Source organism: Amphimedon queenslandica, unplaced genomic scaffold (genome assembly GCF_000090795.2).
Source record: "Amphimedon queenslandica unplaced genomic scaffold, v1.1 AMPQUscaffold_13079, whole genome shotgun sequence".
Classification (NCBI taxonomy): domain Eukaryota; kingdom Metazoa; phylum Porifera; class Demospongiae; order Haplosclerida; family Niphatidae; genus Amphimedon; species Amphimedon queenslandica.
In genome coordinates, this window is record NW_003546685.1 from 19,989 (window position 1) to 38,784 (window position 18,796).

General features: G+C 35.5%; 4 protein-coding genes across 13 annotated transcripts; 1 reads left to right on the forward strand and 3 right to left on the reverse strand.

Moving 5' to 3' along the window:
- Positions 1-227: 227 nt before the first annotated feature.
- On the reverse strand, positions 228-4,593 carry LOC105314172 (phosphoinositide 3-kinase regulatory subunit 4-like). The gene is made up of 22 exons (XM_011408169.1): positions 4,502-4,593; positions 4,406-4,450; positions 4,276-4,358; positions 4,164-4,219; positions 3,326-3,390; positions 3,182-3,266; positions 3,084-3,136; positions 2,969-3,035; positions 2,709-2,779; positions 2,560-2,658; positions 2,237-2,363; positions 2,075-2,150; positions 1,824-1,920; positions 1,693-1,772; positions 1,466-1,518; positions 1,311-1,406; positions 1,010-1,104; positions 918-957; positions 783-865; positions 652-724; positions 517-597; positions 228-323 (listed from the first exon to the last, which is right to left on the reverse strand). Exons 1-22 carry the CDS (start codon positions 4,591-4,593, stop codon positions 228-230), a joined length of 1,713 nt encoding a protein of 570 aa, XP_011406471.1.
- Positions 4,594-4,693: 100 nt separating this feature from the next.
- Positions 4,694-8,365, forward strand: LOC100641141 (kynurenine--oxoglutarate transaminase 3-like). Its single transcript, XM_020001389.1, has 15 exons — positions 4,694-4,710; positions 4,764-4,875; positions 4,922-4,959; positions 5,055-5,106; positions 5,203-5,295; positions 5,357-5,434; positions 5,524-5,595; positions 6,354-6,452; positions 6,503-6,631; positions 6,905-7,102; positions 7,169-7,258; positions 7,434-7,620; positions 7,743-7,816; positions 7,863-7,949; positions 8,140-8,365. The coding sequence occupies exons 2-15, from the start codon at positions 4,765-4,767 to the stop codon at positions 8,203-8,205; spliced, it is 1,374 nt and encodes a 457-aa protein (XP_019856948.1). The 5' UTR covers positions 4,694-4,710; position 4,764; the 3' UTR covers positions 8,206-8,365.
- Positions 8,366-8,407: 42 nt separating this feature from the next.
- Positions 8,408-10,436, reverse strand: LOC100641521 (alpha-galactosidase). Its single transcript, XM_003389385.3, has 4 exons — positions 9,696-10,436; positions 9,499-9,646; positions 9,202-9,456; positions 8,408-9,152 (listed from the first exon to the last, which is right to left on the reverse strand). The coding sequence occupies exons 1-4, from the start codon at positions 10,415-10,417 to the stop codon at positions 9,027-9,029; spliced, it is 1,251 nt and encodes a 416-aa protein (XP_003389433.2). The 5' UTR covers positions 10,418-10,436; the 3' UTR covers positions 8,408-9,026.
- Positions 10,437-10,446: 10 nt separating this feature from the next.
- On the reverse strand, positions 10,447-18,676 carry LOC100641903 (tissue alpha-L-fucosidase-like). Of its 10 annotated transcripts, XM_020001384.1 has the most exons (16): positions 18,466-18,676; positions 18,290-18,415; positions 18,179-18,236; positions 18,016-18,129; positions 17,869-17,951; positions 17,762-17,819; positions 17,563-17,719; positions 17,427-17,512; positions 17,189-17,382; positions 17,056-17,139; positions 16,861-17,003; positions 16,769-16,813; positions 13,803-13,955; positions 10,891-11,068; positions 10,794-10,839; positions 10,447-10,744 (listed from the first exon to the last, which is right to left on the reverse strand). In XM_020001384.1, exons 1-16 carry the CDS (start codon positions 18,655-18,657, stop codon positions 10,551-10,553), a joined length of 1,911 nt encoding a protein of 636 aa, XP_019856943.1. In that variant the 5' UTR covers positions 18,658-18,676; the 3' UTR covers positions 10,447-10,550. The 10 variants fall into 10 exon arrangements, with proteins under 10 accessions (XP_019856943.1, XP_019856947.1, XP_019856946.1 ...); XM_020001388.1 differs by lacking the exons at positions 13,803-13,955; positions 16,769-16,813; positions 16,861-17,003; positions 17,056-17,139; positions 17,189-17,382 and adding exons at positions 11,110-11,307; positions 11,352-11,488; positions 14,224-14,307; positions 14,360-14,553; XM_020001387.1 differs by lacking the exons at positions 10,794-10,839; positions 10,891-11,068; positions 13,803-13,955 and adding exons at positions 16,293-16,338; positions 16,390-16,567 and having other exon boundaries at positions 16,616-16,813.
- Positions 18,677-18,796: the final 120 nt, after the last annotated feature.

Consider the following 18,796-nt stretch of genomic DNA (forward strand, 5'->3'; position numbering starts at 1 on the left):
CTCGAGAACGTCTAAACTTCTCTCACCAATTTGACTAACCACATCAACAATTGCCTCAAAGAATGCTATATGGAGCTCCCAATTACTCTAATGGGTGTGGTAATTAATGGGCAGGTCCCTTGCTAAATGGGTGTGGCTTACTTTGTCATTCAGAAATGTGATCATGTGCGATAGTATAACCTCTTTAGCTAGGGATTGAAGGGTAAAATTTTTGTAGATTTTCATATTTATTTTAAAGTGATAGTCTTACCTTTTTGAGCTCCAAAGAAAGTGCATAACTTCCCAGCACTGTGGGTTAGGAATGCTCTCTTAACATTTGAATCCTAATATAATAATAATAATAATAATAATAATAATAATAATAATAATAATAATAATAATAATAATAATAATAACTTTTGTTGATACATAAATATCTATAATAGTTATTATTATTAAGTTTGTCACTTTGTCTATACATGTACATTGTACATACATGTAGCTACCACATCTCTCTCTCCTCTATCATACACTTACATTGTCACTGAGTAGATGTACTACAATTGATTGAAATGTTTCATGTAACTGATGCAACTCATTATCATAAGTACCATATATCTGATGAAAGAAAACAAACAAACAAACAAATAAATAATGGTAATTTGTCATTACTTGATATTGTACGCCTGATGGTTCATCCCCAGCTGCCTCCTGATTCATCTGGAGTTGAGCTAATTCTAAAAACCTGTTACCATTAACAGAAACTTAATAACTAGCCACACCCACACAATTAATTAGCATACCTGTGTGAACTAAGAGCCAATTCAGCAACTGATTCAGCTAATGCAACTCTCACTTGAACATCAATGTCTTTAGGAACCATCAACTATTAATAAATGATTATTAAAACCAGCTAACATTACTAATTAATAATTTACAATAACTGGTAGTATGTATTCAGGAAACAAGTTGAAATCACTAAAAATGAAAAAAAATAAATAAATACATGTACTTATTAGTATTGTCTTACCTCCTGGGTACTTTCCTTATTACACTCAAACAAAACGAGAGAGTTCTGATAGCTTCAGCTCTTACTGATGGCCATTTGTCTTTAATAAGAAGATGCTGAGAAGGAAAGAGAAGAAATACATGTACATGTACAATTGTACGTCAATAAAAGGAGAGAATTAGAAGAGCATAAAAGAGAAAGAGAGAGAGAGAGAGAGAGAGAGAGAGAGAGAGAGAGAGAGAGAGAGAGAGAGAGAGAGAGAGAGAGAGAGAGAGGGAGGGAGAGAGAAAGAGAGTGGAAGTACATTGTACATGTATCTTACAAGGAAAGGTACTATTCTCTCCAGTATGCTACAGTCACTGACATAGTTAGCTATTGTCCTCATCATTTCTATTGCTTGAAGCTTAGAACCGGCAAACTAGCAAATAAACAAACAAACAAATAAATAAATAAATAAATAATGTATTATACATGTACCTGAGCTACTCTTAAATTTGACGTAATGGCCGACAGAACAATAACAAGAACATCTAAAAGAGAGAGAAGACATTACATGTTACAGTAGCACTGAATGTTATGGAAGATAGGAGGTACATATGTATTTACATGTAATTCACTTGATTTAATTTTCATAATTATCATCTATGCATAATGGTAAAATATACGTGACACCAATACATGTACATGTATATCAATGCCCATACCTCCATAACCAGTTTCCCTGTCCTGTTTGGTACTATTTAGAAACAGGTTAGCCAGTATAGCTTCAATATCACCATACAGTCTAATAATAATGATGAAAATTATAAATATTATTATTATTATTTTAATATACTTTTTAATGCATTGGTCAGGAGTGAGTTGTGTTGCTGTCGTAAATGATTTGAAATAATCGTGTAAGAAAGTGTAAAAATACTCCGGGAAAACAAGACCTGAGAGAAAGAGAAAAAAATATAATTAAGCTGGGTTCAAAATATTCTCATTGTAACTAGAAAGACTAAATGGATGTACATGTACATGTACACATATAAGGCAATGTTATAATACTAGAATAGAACTCTGGTCTATTTCTGCTTAATCCCTTACCTTTAAACATGGTTAGATATTGTTCTGGTCTCCTTCTATCAGATGCTTTGAACTGAATCATGTGACGTACCATTTTCTATCATGTGAGATTCACATGACAAAAAATAATATTAATAATAACAATAAATAATAATAATAATAATAATAATAACAATGATTTACTTTTATGTATTTATCAGTTATTTTCTTAAGGAGTGGTTCAGGGGAGAACTCTTTCTGACAATAATCAAGCAACTCGCTTAAATTGAATATCAATTGTCCGTCGAGAAATAACTCAGCTGTAACGCAACTAAAATATTTTTAAAAATACATGCACATCACACCGGTACACTTCTAAAATTATATCACAAAAACATCACTTTCAAAAATATCTCTCTTCTCATTTTTGCCAAAATTTGGCCCAAAACCATGTACTACTATAGTACAGGGACTTTGGCTCAATTTTTGAGTAACTTTAAAATTCGTTCTCTCTCTCTTTTCGTTACCCTAGTGAGAATATGTCCATTTCATAAGTGAGTGGTTTGTTCCTTTGAAATGAGTCACTGGCTGAACTACTCTGGGAGTAACTGGAGGCGTGTACAAACCTTTATTAATTAATAATGGAATGTAATTACAATTTTAATAATTTTTGTACCTTTCTGGAGCTACGTAGCAGTTTCTCCTTCGAGATGTGTCAAAAAAGAAAGTATAATCAGCTGGATTATCCTGGAGAAAGAGAGAGAGAGACAGAGACAGAGACAGAGGGAGAGAGGGAGGGAGAGAGAGAGAGAGAGGGAGAGAGAGAGAGAGAGAGGGAGAGAGAGAGAGAGAGAGAGAGAGAAAGAGAGGGAGAGAGAGAGAGAGAGAGGAAGGGAGAAAGGGAGGGAGAAAGAGAGAGAGAGAGGTGATAATTACATGACCAACTTTTCTTACAGCTGGTAGCAATGTCGGCTTGAAGCTAGCAAAATCAGTCAAGAAGACCCTAAGATAATAATTCCAATAATTAATTAAAATAATTACAGGGGCTTACCATCCCCATCCGGTTAACAAAACATTCTCAGTTTTCAAGTCGCCATGATACACCTATTACTTAATTAATTAATTTTTAATCAATTGGACCACACCCACTTTCTTTTCATGGCATCCCTCCAGTGCTTTTAGCAATTGAAAGACGATCCATTTCTTTTCAATGTTGTTCAAATATGGTCTGGTGCTGTAAATTTTTTGGGTGGCCAGACAAAATTATGAATGTAAATGTAGTTAAAAATTTACCTGATTCTGTCATAGAGATTGTACTGTACATGTTGCCTAACCAGAAATGCTGCTTTATCAGAGTCCTATACAATATACAATAAATACTATTATCACAATTTTTATTACATTTTCTGATACATATTGATGTACTTATGCTGTATAGAAAGTTTGAGCTGATTCCGACTTTAATTTTTCAAGTTATGGCCATTTTTAAAAATGAGGCAAAATCTGAAAAATACCCAAGGCTATAGCCCATGGTTTTTTTCAAAAAATGGCTCCGAAATCACCCCAAATTTTTATTACATTTTCTAAAACATTTTGATGGACTAATGCTGTGTAGAAAGTTTGAGCTGATTCTGACTTTAATTTTTTTAGTTATAGCCATTTTAAGAAAACGCCAAAAATCTGAAAAACACCCAAGGCTATAGCCCATGATTTTTTCAAAAAATGGCTCCGAAATCACCCCCAATTTTTATTACATTTTCTGATACATATTGATGTACTTATGCTGTGTAGAAAGTTTGAGCTGATTCTGACTTTAATTTTTTGAGTTACAGCCATTTTAAGAAAATGCCAAAAATCTGAAAAACACCCAAGGCTATAGCCCATGGTTCTTTCCAAAAAATGGCTCCGAAATCACCCTCAATTTTTATTATATTTTCTGATACAAATTGATGTGCTTATGTTGTGTAGCAAGTTTGAGCTGATTCTGACTTCAATTTTTCGAGTTACAACCATTTTAAAAATATAAAAAATTTCTGAAAAATACCCAAGGCTATAGTTGGCTCTGAAAATCCAAAATCCTCCCAAATTTTTATTATTACTAAACAACATAAGAACATATAATTTTCCTTACCCAAAAGTTTTGATACGGTAAGACGTTAGCAATGAAACGTAGCCTCATATTAATATCTAACAAATAAATCAGACACTCATTAAGCTAACAACACAATACAATTCCTACTCACCATGGAGCCTCTTCTCGTACATCTGGAGCTGAACGGATGAATCAATCTTTGGAAATATCTTGACAACGACCTCCGTCCCATCACTATAAATACAGCGCTAATCGTCATAGTGCCCAATAACCTTACTTACGTGTATTTCGAGCGAGCAACCTTCATGAAGCGAGTGCTACCCAAACTAAGAGGAGGAGTAAGGGGTGTGGTCACTGATCACTGTATGTATGCTTACCTGACTGGTTTTCCAAAGTCTGGCAAGTCATGAAAGTAACTCTCCATTGGTAGGATCTGAGCAGGAGCTAAGGCTGTCAATTGGTTACCCATATCTCTTATACTTCTTGATTTTCTTCTCGAGTCAGGATTTCTTTGCAACGTGAGGTACCACGCCCATTTATAATTAATATCAGCCACGCCCTTTTTAAATTGTGAGCCACACCTCCAGTTAGTTGATTATAAACAGTAGTTCTATCAATTCTTTCTTCTCTTTTCTTTAGTATGATCGTGTCTAGAGGTCTATCTGCTTCATTATTTCGTCACAGGTTACTATTAAGCAAGAGAAACATTGTCACTAGTGTGGGAGCAATGGCATCTACTGGAAAAAATAAAGTAGCTCAGAAATTATTAGTTCTTTTGTGTTATTGGTTTAATTTAGACAGCAGAGAGAACAAAAGGCTTCGAAACTAACCTGTGGTAAGAGAAATGTTTAGTGGTAGCTGTAGTTTTGGCTTTGATCCTAATACTGTTACTATTGAAAGTTTTCTATTATTAATATTACATTCTCTTAGGGTGGAATATGCTGCTTTAGCTATAGAGAGTAAAGCGATCAATCTTGGGCAGGTAACAAACATATAACTTAAGAGAGTATCTTGAATATAGCAATGAAAAGTCACTGTATGATTAGTTCATTAGTGTTATTATTATTATTATTATTAGGGGTTTCCTGATTTTAGTCCTCCACAATTTGTGATTGATGCTTTGGTTGAAAGTTCAAAGACAACAATGCTACACCAATACACTCGTGGACCTGTAAGCATTATAGCAAATATTGTAGCACAGTAAATGAGCTTCATTTAATGATTAATGATAGGGACATCCCCGCCTAGTGAAGGCGCTAGCTGCAATGTACTCTAAACTCTACGGAAGAGAAATCAATCCAATGACAGAAGTATTAATATTAATAATAATTTTAACAACATTAATTTTAACAAGAAGTCATAATAATAATAATATTGTTTTAATAATGATAATTCTTAGGTAGTTACAGCTGTTGGCGCTTATACTTCGCTGTATCAATCAATTCAAGGACATGTTAACGAAGGAGATGAGGTATACTTTTACGTTTCGTATAATTTTTGCTAGTTGTGACATGAAACAATTGCTTAACACATCAGGAAATTCATTTGTTTTTACAATTGTTCTTATTAAACTCTTGATTAAAATTGTTAGTGCAATAGTTCCCCAAGATTGTTATTGTAAGGGTTCCTAAAATTTTGCTAAGGCTCTCTAAGTGCAATAGCTCCCAAGATTGTATTGCAAGGGTTCCTAAAATTTTGCCAAGGTTCTATCTACTAAGAGTCTCAAGTGATTAAAATTGTTAGTGCAATAGTTCACCAGAATTGTTATTCCAAGGGTTCCTAAAATTTTGGTAAGGTCTTATAACTCTACAGAAACTCTGAAATCATTCTTTTAAAGTATAAAATGTATGCATGTGGAAATATGTATAATTGTGATTATTGTTTAAATATTTAATTTAAAATTTTGAGATGGGGGACGCGCGAACGCAGTCCCCCCCTACCAAAAATTGCGCACCCGAGTCTCCCACGTTTGGGGAGATCGCACACTTCAGCCCAGCTGAGTGCAATGCCAAGCCTCCATGTGAAGGAACCGCCTTATTGATCACGGTATCCTCTGTGCCAGGTAAGTTAACATTCTCATGGCAAGCCTCTGGTTTATATAGCAATATTTTGTAAAGGGCTATTGTGGGTCGCACTCAAAACGCACATGAATATCATTATAGGCTCGTGAATATCATTAGAAGCTCGTGAATCTCATTAACAACTTCCTGTCTGTCTCTCACTATGTAGGTCATTCTGGTTGAGCCTTTCTTTGACTGCTACAATCCCATGGTTTGTATGGCAGGTGGCAAGCCAGTTTTTGTGCCTCTAAGACCATCTGCAAGTGCTGTAAGCAAGCCAGCAAGTAAAGAATTATTATAATTATTATTTTAAAATAGGACAAAGGAGAAGGTCGATATCCACTCACTTCCAGTGGCTGGGCACTAGATATGGATGAGCTGAAGAGTGCCTTTTCTCCAAAAACGAAAGCCATTATTATCAATAATCCTAACAACCCAACAGGAAAAGTTAGCATAATTACAGCATGTAAACATAAATGCCTTTACATTTAGAATGCAAATTAGTATACATGCAGAAAGCATATTACATTAATAGCAATAATTATTCTATAAATACTAATTTTATCTTACCATAACTTACATGTATGCCTCTGTAATTATGTATTATTGAAGAATAATAATAATAATAATAATAATAATAATAATAATAATAATAATAATAGATATTTAATAATAATTATTATTATAATAGTACTCAGTATTGGGCCTATTATCTTTAAGGTATTCACAAGATCAGAGCTAGGAGCAATAGCTGAGCTGTGTATCAGTAATGATGTGATCTGTATAAGTGATGAAGTGTACGAGTGGCTGATATACCCTGGGAAAGAGCATGTACGCATTGCCACTTTACCAGGAATGTGGGAGAGGACCATTACTGTGGGCAGTGCAGGGAAGACATTTAGTGCAACTGGATGGAAGGTGAATATAATTAATTGCCTATTACTAGTGATTCGCTGATTGCTTTTCTCTCTCTCTCTCTCTTAGCTTGGTTGGAGTGTTGGGCCTGCCCCTTTAATTAAGAATATGATGACAATTAATAGTAATACGGCATACACTAATCCCACTCCAATTCAGGTTAGTAATGGGCTATCAATAAAGGTTATTAATTACAGGGTAATTATAAATACCACACACATTCATATACTGCATACATTATAAACAATATATTTAGCATTTAGCAACAAATTTATTTTTATTTTGTAATTAAAGAGGCATTTTATTTTGTAAGCCTTTATTTCTTTGTTACTAGGAAGCAGTAGCTATTGGGATAGAGACTGAGATGGCGAGACTAGGAGAGGAAGGAAGCTACTTCAAAGAGCTGCCGTCTTTATTGCTAAAGAAACGAGATAGGATGATTCAAGTTTTGAAAGAAGTTGGTCTTACACCCATTGTACCAGAAGGAGGATACTTCCTTTTAGCAGATACAGCAAATCTTGGTAAATTTGATATAATAATTGTGCAACAGTATTCTATTTTATTCATGTTGCTGTACATTCATTTTATCATATTTATAATAATAATAATTGGTTTTCTCTTTTTTATTTAATAATTATTACAGGAATAAAATTTGATGAATCCACTGGCTCTGAACCATACGACGTACAGTTTGCAAAGTGGATGACAAAAGAAAAGGTTACAATTAAAATCAATTATTGTTTGTATCTTCTTATCATTATAGCGTATTGCAGCTATACCACCATCTTACTTCTTTTCACCGGAGCACAGATACATCAGTGATGGGCTGATCCGATTCTGCTTTTGCAAAGTAATGTGTTATACATTTTGCTTTTGTGCTGTAAAGTTCATTAATAATAATAATCTCTAACCTATCCTACATTTGTATTTTTGTCAATACGTAATAATATTGTTATGGTTAAAAATAATAAAATAAATAAAATAATAATAATAATAATAATAATAATAATAGTAAAGTGATGATTCATTGATTTTTGTAGGAGGACTCAACTTTAGAAGCTGCTTACGACGCCTTCAGAAAGTGGGCTGCTGAAAGAAGAAATTAATATTAAAGTGGGCAGCTGAATGAAGAAAATAGAAATTAATTAATTAATATTATTTATTATAATTATCTACTTAATTTTTTTGAAGTAACCAACTTCTCTTTCAGTTTTTTGATATAGTTTTAGTATTCTCTTCATAAATGCTGGTGCTGTAATAATGTAACTTTATTATGTGTAATTATTGTTTAATTGTTAGGTGAAACAGAAAGGGGGCGCGCGAACGCAGCCCCCTCCTACCAAAAATTATGCGTCCGAGTTTCCCGTTTGGGAAATCGCAGGGTTCAGCCCGACGGTGTGCAATGCCAGGCCTCCACCTGGGGGCACCGCCTTCGGGATCACGGTGACCCCCACGCCAAGTAAGTTAGAGAATGACGTACAGCTTCTTTGCTTATAAAGAGAAAAAAAGGAAAAGGCAATTGTGGGTTCGCCTAGTCAGCACTATGAATACAATTACATCTCTTTGATCTTCTATGACGTCAGCTAATAATGACGTGACGTTTGTCGCTTTTGTGGCATGGCAGCCTCTGGTCAAGAAAAGACTTACTCTATCAGCTCCTACTTGCTGATTTGAATATCTAGGCTGCTGTGTACAAGTTCTCCATCTGCAAAACACTGGGTTTGACCACAGAATTTAAAACTCAAACTGCTCAAGAGTATTCAGTCATCTATATTATCTCACCCTACATATCGACTTACAGCATCTCATACCAATTTGGTCTACTAATAGCATTCATTTCTTGTCTATATTGATTGCAACAAGGTAGCATAGCATTTTACAACTCAGCAGCATAATTAAATGCACTATAGCTGCCTATAGTCAAAAATTATGTAGAGACCGGCTCTACTTGATACATTGCCACTCCATGGGATGGTATCGCTTTAGCAGTGACTGATCCAGTGAATTTACCAATCATCTTTTTATCATCCCACAAGTCATACACGTTAACGGACTAGTAAAAATAATTAATAAGTAATTGGATGGGCATTACATGGACTTACAGCAGAGTTAGGAAATCCAATATCAGTCCATTGTATTGTAATGTCACTAGCTGAATCACCTCTGTTAAAAGCCAGAGCAACTCTTGTCCCATCTTTCATTGGTACTTGCCATATTTCATTGGTACCGTCTTGCTTTGTCCTGTTCCCTTGAATGCCAAGAGGATCTTGATTGACGGCAATGACGTGATCATTAGTGAGTATCTTAAAAGTATCATCACTCATTTTGGTAATATCACATCCAATTAAAAGTGGAGCCTATCAAATAATTTAATTGCAACATAAATTATAGTGTTTTACCTTCATTAGACACCACAAGCTAAAATGTGTCTTATACTCCTCAAATGTCATATTTCCATTACCAACTTCAAGCATATCAGGATCATTCCAACCACCAGGACCAGCATATGGCCACAAGTCAGCATTTACATCAGCACGTGATATCATTCTAAAGTAACACGATTAATCATAAATACTTGTTAGTTGTTTTGACCTACTTATCCCAATAGTCTCCAATATCTCTAGTAGTTCTCCAACTATTACCAACTTTAGGTCCCCAAAGTGATACATTATCTTTGCCAGTCTCACACAATGAATAGAAGATAGGTCGTCCAGTTTTATTGAGTGCGTCCCTCATGACAGGATAGCGTACCTCAGGCTTGCTTCCATCTGTTTCACAATTATCATACTTGAGGTAGTCCACTTCCCACTCTGCATATGTATTTGCATCTTTTGTTTCATATCCTAGTGATCCAGGCTGGCGCTTACCACAGGTATAATACCCAGCATCACTATAAAGGCCAAACTTTAAACCTTTACTGTGCACGAAATCAATGAGTCCTTTCATGTCTGGGAATGTAGTTGGATTAGGTTGTATGGTACCATCTGAAGCACGGCTACTAGCAGCCCAGCAGTTATCAAGGTTAACATATTTGTAGCCATGTTTGTCAAGACCCTTTTCTATTATAGCTGTGACAGTTGCCCTCACAATCTTTTCAGTTATGGTGCAGTTGAAGTGATTCCATGAGTTCCAGCCCATTGGTGGAGTCTTACCAAGGCCATTGTCAAGACCAATAGCTCCTCCAAGAACCAAGAAAGAAATACTGAGAGTGACAAACATTTCTCTGCATGGAGATGCAGGGGAAAGGGCGGGGCTGGGCATGCAATGATTTAGCTCAAGCATGATCATCATATTACAAACTCCATTGTCATTCTCCATACTACAATAGATTATTATTCACAGCAAAGTGCAGAAAGAATGGCTCATTTTGTTGCAAAGTTAAAAAGCAATTAGCAAAATAAGAACAGCAAATGTCAGTTAATGCACAGATATTACATCAAGGCTTGTCATATTATGTGACGTTAGTCATTTTAATGGTCCAAGCTCCTTTACCAGCAAGTTTAGCAAAAGGTAGGTTAGTTGGAAAGTGAATGTGTACCCCTCCATCAGAATCAACAGTGAAATCAAGAGTGATTCCATCAGCTCCTAGCAGTGTCATGGTGGTCTGTTTAGAAGGTTTAGGCTGCTGTAGTACAAGCTCTCCACCTAAAAAGCAAATTAAATATTAAAAGATAACAGAATTAATAATGATTGCCTGGTGTAGGAGCTCTGAAAGAAATAGCATAGACATTCTGCCAGTCCTATGTATTATAATAATGAAATCTTAAGCAGCTGATGTACTTTGAACTCACTTCAGATGCTGTGTACCATATATCTTCTGCTGGAGTGTCATTCTGATGAGTCCATGGTATACTGTTGTATATAGCCTCACCATTGACTGTTAACCATTGTCCCATCTCTAGCAATATCTCCTCAAAAAGAGGGTCAATGGTACCGTCAGCCATAGGACCAATGTTAAGCAATAGATTACTATTAAAAGTTAAATAATAAGATTAAAATATTCCATTTACCCATTACAAGAGACTGTAGTTACTAATATGTATAGACAGTGAGTTGTGTCCCAAAAAGAGGATAAATCTTCTACTCTGTCATATCCCCAGGAAGACTTTTGTATTGTGTATGGAGTCTCCCATTTATTCTTAATAAGAGTGTAAGGAGTGAATCTATCTCCACCTTCCATGAAACTACCAACAGAATTACTGCCCCATCTATGGCACATAAATATATGATATTTGTAGATATATCTCCATACCTGGTATTGGTCAGTACAGTCATGTTAACAGGACTCTCATTATAAAGCCAACTAAAGAATTCAGGAGTCTTCCAATATTTAATTGAATCATGAGTACATGGAGCATCACCTGCTCCATCCGCCCATATAATATCAGGCTATTGTGCAGTAATTAATAAAAAATGATGTGAATGTCATACTTTATATTTAAGAGTCATATCCTTCAATGTTGGCATTAGAACTTCATCAACAAATGATGTAGTTGCGCAATTATTCTGTTGGTCCTATTAGTTTTAAAATGAACATAATCCTTCACTCTTTACCATGATAAAGCATACCTTCAAATACAATGGATGATACCATTCTCTTAAACTATGATACAGTCCCACATAGATTCCTTGTTTCCTAAGGCTAGCTGTCAAATTACCAGTTATATCCAAGTGTGGCCCAACATCCATGCTGTTCCAGTTCCAGTGCTGTGGACTGGGGAAGTTTGTCCATCCACTGTGATGCTTAGTAGTGAATACGATGTCTATTAAAAAGTAATGTCAACAATAACATATTAAACTTTGTCTTACATTTAGCTCCAGCATTCTTAATTACACTAGCCCAGTGGTCTGGATCAAACAGTTCCATTTTAAGCATTGGAGCAAAGTCCTGAAAACTAAGCAAAAGCTTTATGAATACTGCAGCAACTTTTAACTTTACATACGTAAAAGGCGGTCCAGTGCATGGAAATTTATCAGGCTGGACTCCACTGCATCCATAGTTCTTATTATGAAACTCAACATACCTTGGATCACCAGTCATCAACCTCTCCCAGTACCATTCATTCAAGTATGCAGGAACACTGTACAGACCAAGGCATACTATAAATCGTTAAGTTTAATAAATCCACAAATAGTTCCAAATATATTACCAAATATGCCAAATTTCACCTTATTAAACCATGTTGGAGCAGTTCTTAAACGAAGAGACTAAAAAGTGAAAAGTGCTTTTATATACAAAACAGTTATATCTTACATCAAAAGTGCTATTAAACTTGGGCAGGGAGCAGACCTGTCCTGTCTGAACAAGAGGGCAGGCATGTTTTGTATACCATGTAACTATATTATATTTGTATAAATGGAATATTATTTACAAGCTACTTACATGTGTAAGTAAGTGCTGGAAACTCATAAGCAAAATTTGGTGGTTTGTCTTCACCAGACGTATCACAATATAAGTCATATACAACAGCTCTGGGCCAAGCTCCATTGTTACCCTCTATATAATCCATGAAACATATTAATTTGTATGAATAGATCTAATTTAATCAATACCTCCATTAGTGTATGCTAGCCTGATTCCAGCACCAGTGTTTAATGGATCAACTGGATACTACAGAAACAATTATTATTATCGTTATTATTAATTTATTAGCTCACAGTAAAGTCATGTTTTAGGTCACCAAGGACATAACAGTCATTATTAGCAACGTTGAAAGCGTATGCAGGAGCTAATGGCTTCCCTGCACAAGCAGCAGGTAATTCACTAGCATTTGCTGAGCCACAAACCTATTAAATATAAATATAACATGAATGACAAATGAAGGACTTACTTTCACCATATAGTTGTAGCCATAAGCCCCAGTTTGAGTCACATTGTATGAGCCCAGGTCAGCTAAAGGAGCTAGATCAAATTCAAGACAAGCATGATCATTCTGGTACTCTGGAAGAACATAACTGCAGTCCTGAGCTATCACAGTCGTGAACACAAAAGCAGAGAGGATTAGGAGTATGTGTAATGCCATTGCAGCAGAAAGGGTGGGGCTCATTATGTTCTGCAAACTGTGAATAAAGTTAAAAAGCAATCATAAATTTAGGCAGCAAAGGGATGATGTAGCTATTTTATGCATTTTATCAAGGCTCTTAATATTATGTGACGTTTGTCATTTTAATGGTCCAAGCTCCTTTACCAGCAAGCTTAGCAAAAGGTAGGTTAGTTGGAAAATGAACATGTATCCCTCCATCAGAATCAACAGTGAAGTCAAGAGTGATACCATCAGCTCCTAGCAGTGTCATGGTGGTCTGTTTGGTAAGCCTAGGCTGCTGCAGTACAAGCTTTCCACCTGAAAAAGCAAATTAAATATTCTAAAAATCTGAAATATTAATGATTACCTGGTGTAGGAGCTCTGAAAGAAATAGCATAGACATTTTGCCAGTCCTGTATTAGTAATAATGATATACATTGAGCAGCTATTTCAAACTCACTTCAGATGCTGTGTACCATATATCTTCTGCTGGTGTGTCATTCTGATGACTCCATGGTATACTGTTGTAGATAGCCTCACCATTGACTGTTAACCATTGTCCCATCTCTAGCAATATCTCCTCAAAAAGAGGATCAATGGTGCCATCAGCCATAGGACCAATGTTAAGCAATAGATTACTACAGTAAATATTATCAATAAAATTACAAAGTTCCATTTACCCATTACAAGAGACTGTAGTTACTAATATGTATAGACAGTGAGTTGTGTTCCAGAAAGAAGATAAATCTTCTACTCTGTCATATCCCCAGGAAGACTTTTGTATTGTGTATGGAGTCTCCCATTTATTCTTAATAAGAGTGTAAGGAGTGAATCTATCATGTCCCTCCATGAAACTACCAACAGCATTACTACCCCACCTGCAATTTATATCAAATTACAACAATGAAGCAATCAAATATACCTGGTGTTGGTTAGTACAGTCTCTTTAACAGGACTCTCATTATAAAGCCAACTAAAGAATTCAGGAGTCTTCCAATATTTAACTGAATCATGAGTACATGGGGCATCACCTGGTCCATCTGCCCATATAATATCAGGCTATTGTGTAGTAATAAAGGCAAAATGATGTGAGTGTTATACTTTATATTTAAGAGTCATATCCTTCAATGTTGGCATTAGAACTTCATCAACAAATGAAGTAGTAGAGCAATTATTTTTTTGATCCTGATAGTAGCAAAAAAGTATCGTAAAAGTCATAATATTTTACATGATTTACCTCCAAATACAATGGATGATACCATTCTCTTAGACTATGATACAGCCCCACATAGATTCCTTGTTTCCTAAGGCTAGCTGTCAAATTACCAGTTATATCCAAGTGTGGACCAACATCCATGCTGTTCCAGTTCCAGTGCTGTGGACTGGGGAAGTTTGTCCATCCACTGTGATGCTTAGTAGTGAATACAATGTCTTATTATAAAGTCAATAGTAACACTCATGATTTTAATATTCTCTTACATTTAGCTCCAGCATTTTTAATTACACTGGCCCAGTGGTCTGGATCAAACAGTTCCATTTTAAGCATTGGAGCAAAATCCTGAAAACTAAACCAGAAATTTAAAAACTTAGCACTGCAACAATTAATTTTAGTTTTACATACGTGAAAGGTGGTCCAGTGCATGGGAATTTTTTCGGTTGAACTCCACTGCATCCATAGTTCTTATTATGAAACTCAACATACCTTGGATCACCAGTCATCAGCCTCTCCCAGTACCATTCATTCAAGTATGCTGGAACACTGTACAGACCAAGGCATACTAGAAATGAGTTAAGTAAAATAATATTTTAATAATTATTTTCACTAACCAAATATACCAAATTTTTCTTTCCCGTACCAAGATGGAGCAGTGCGAAAACGAAGTGACTATAAATCAGACTAATTTGCAATCCTTAATTATTATTAACATACATCCCATGTCTTATTAAATTTCGGTAAAGAGCAAGTCCTTCCAGTCTGTACAAGTGGACATGCATAATGTGTCCTCCATGTAACTACAAGTAATATAAAATATACATACTATAAAGCCAATATACAATATCACAGGATGCATACATCTGTATGTATCCACAGGATATTCATATGAGAATTCTGGAGTCTTAACAGTGCCAGAAGTGTCACAATAGAGATCATAGATGATAGCTCTAGGCCATACTCCATTCCCACCATCTACTCAAAAAATAAATAAATATATGAAATATCTTTTTGTATATGTATGATGCATACCTCCATTGGTATAGGTAACTCTAATACCAGCCCTGCTGTTAGTTGGATCCAATGGATACTAAAGTGAATGTTAATTTATTTTGTTTGTACATCATGCAAGCACGGCTTACAGCAAAATCATATTTAAGATTGCCCAGTGCATAGCACTCATCAGTTTCAACATTATAAGCATAAGCAGGAGCTAATGGCTTACTGGCACAAGCATCTGGTCTATCTGTTGATGCTAAGTCACATATCTACAAAATAAATTGTTATAAATAAATTGAATGTAAAATAAATTGCATGCACATACATTACATCAAGAGTATATAATTTTTCATTGCATATACATGGCCGGACATAGATATATGTACAGTACCTTAATCAAATATCTAAACCCAGTTGGTCCATTAGGAGTGATGTTATAAGGCCCATAAGTAGAGAGGGTAGTTAAGTCATATTCAAGACAGGTCCGTGGGTTTTGGAATTCCGGAAACACGTAACTACACTCTAAAGAAGAGACTGCGGTTGGTAGGGAAAGAGAAAATACAGCAACAGCAGCCAGCAGGAGAGTTTTGGATGCCATTGAGGTAGTAGGGCGGTGCTCATTAATAAATTTGCAGAAAAAGGGTGGGGCTCATTTTGCAAACAGCTCAAGTTGCAAAAAATAAGAAAAGGCAGCTATAAAAATGTCACAAAGTGCTATGTGACGTTTGTCATTTTTATGGTCCAAGCTCCTTTACCAGCAAGCTTAGCAAAAGGTAGGTTAGTTGGAAAATGAACGTGAATCCCTCCATCAGAATCAACAGTGAAATCAAGAGTGATACCATCAGCTCCTAGCATTGTCATGGTGGTCTGTTTTGTAAGCCTAGGCTGTTGCAGTACAAGCTCTCCACCTGAAAAAGCAAATTAAATATTTTATAAATTTTAAAATATTAATGATTGCCTGGTGTAGGAGCTCTAAAAGAAATAGCATAGACATTCTGCCAGTCCTATGTATTATAATAATGAAATATTAAGCAGTTGATTTATTTCAAACTAACTTCAGATGCTGTGTACCATATATCTTCTGCTGGAGTGTCATTCTGATGACTCCATGGTATACTGTTGTAGATAGCCTCACCATTGACTGTTAACCATTGTCCCATCTCTCCCAATATCTCCTCGAAAAGTGGATCAATTGTACCATCGGCCATAGGACCAATGTTAAGCAATAGATTGCTATTAAAATTCAAAAATAATAAACTTAAAATATTCGATTTTAAATACCCATTGCAAGAGACTGTAGTTACTAATATGTATAGACAGTGAGTTGTGTTCCAGAAAGAAGATAAATCTTCTACTCTGTCATATCCCCAGGAAGACTTTTGTATTGTGTATGGAGTCTCCCATTTATTCTTAATAAGAGTGTAAGGAGTGAATCTATCTCCACCTTCCATGAAACTACCAACAGCATTACTACCCCACCTGCAATTTATATCATACAATTACAACAATAAAGCAACCAAGCATACCTGGTGTTAGTCAGTACAGTCTCCTTAACAGGACTCTCATTATAAAGCCAACTAAAGAATTCAGGTGCCTTCCAATATTTAACTGAATCATGAGTACATGGGGACTTATTTTCACCAGGTGCATCAGCCCATATAATATCAGGCTAGAACATTGTATAGTCAAGACAAAACAATCTGATTGCAAATTTGTCATACTTTATATTTAATAGTCATATCCTTCAATGTTGGCATGATAATTTCATCAACAAATGATGTAGTTGAGCAATTATTCTTTTGATCCTATTAGTAACAAAATACTATTGCTATAACAGTATAGATCCAGATCTACCTCCAGATATAATGGATGATACCATTCATTGAGACTATGATACAGTCCCAAGTAGAGTCCTTGTTTTCTAATGCTAGCTGTCAAATTACCAGTTATATCCAAGTGTGGCCCAACATCCATGCTGTTCCAGTTCCAGTGCTGTGGACTAGGGAAGTTTGTCCATCCACTGCAGTGCTTAGTAGTAAATACAATGTCTATAGTACTAGTAATAATATATTTAACACCATAATTCTCTTACATTTAGCTCCAGCATTTTTAATTACACTAGCCCAGTGGTCTGGATCAAACAGTTCCATTTTAAGCATTGGAGCAAAATCCTGAAAACTATAAACAAAAGCTTTATGAATATTGCATCAACTTTTATTTTTACATACGTGAAAGGTGGTCCAGTGCATGGAAACTTATCAGGCTGGACTCCACTGCATCCATAGTTCTTATTATGAAACTCAACATATCTTGGATCACCAGTCATCAATTTTTCCCAGTACCATTCATTCAAGTATGCAGGAACACTGTACAGGCCAAGGCATACTAAAAATGAATTCAATAATGAGATATTCTCTATTCATTTACCAAAAATCCCAAATTTAGCTTTTTCAAACCATTTTGGGACAGTTCGAAAACGAAGATACTAAAAACAAATTATGTTCATTAGACATTTTAAAAGTAAAGCCACTTACATCCCAGCTGCTTTCAAACTTGGGTAGGGAGCAATTTTGTCCAGTTTGAAATGATGGACAAGCATATCCAGTCCGCCATGTAACTAGAACCAAAAATAATAATCATTTTATTATCATAGATATACAATTGTTAGCTAGAAGGCATACTTCTGTAGGTGTATTCTGGATACTCATAAGCAAACTCTGGTGGTGGATTGAATCCAGACGTGTCACAGTAAAGATCATATATGACAGCTCTTGGCCACACTCCATTACCACCAACTATAATACACAACACATTATGAATGTGACACATAAAACAATGATATACCTCCATTGGTGTATGCAACCCTAATGCCAACTGAACTGTTCATTGGATCCAATGGATACTGCAATAAAACAAGCATTGAACACAGTCTGTATTATATTTCTTTTCATTTACAGCAAAATCATTTTCAAGATTCCCCAACTGATAGCATTCATCAGTTTCAACACTGTAGGCATAAGCTGGGGCTAAGTCTTTTCCTTCACAAGCCCAAGGAAGATCTGTTGCTGCTAGATCACAAACCTAGAATAATTATGATAAAAAGTGTATCAATAAATAAATATTTTGCATACCTTAACCAGAAATCTATATGGGTAAGGAGGTGTGATGTTATATGGTCCACGGAGAGAGAGTTCAGTGAGATCGTACCGAGCACACGTCTGCGGATTATGATAGTCTGGGAAACTGTAGGAGCAGGCAAGACTATCAACAGTTGGCAGGGATAAGGCAATGGCAGCTAATATACATGTACATAAAGACGCCATTACAGCAAAACAACAATGAGAGCAAAGTTATTCATGGTCTTAAACTTATGAATACAAGTCTAGTCTTTAAATGGTAGAATGGGCCTTTTAAATCTTAATTTGTGTTCAGTCTTTAGTGTCGGCTCAAACTTTAAGTTTC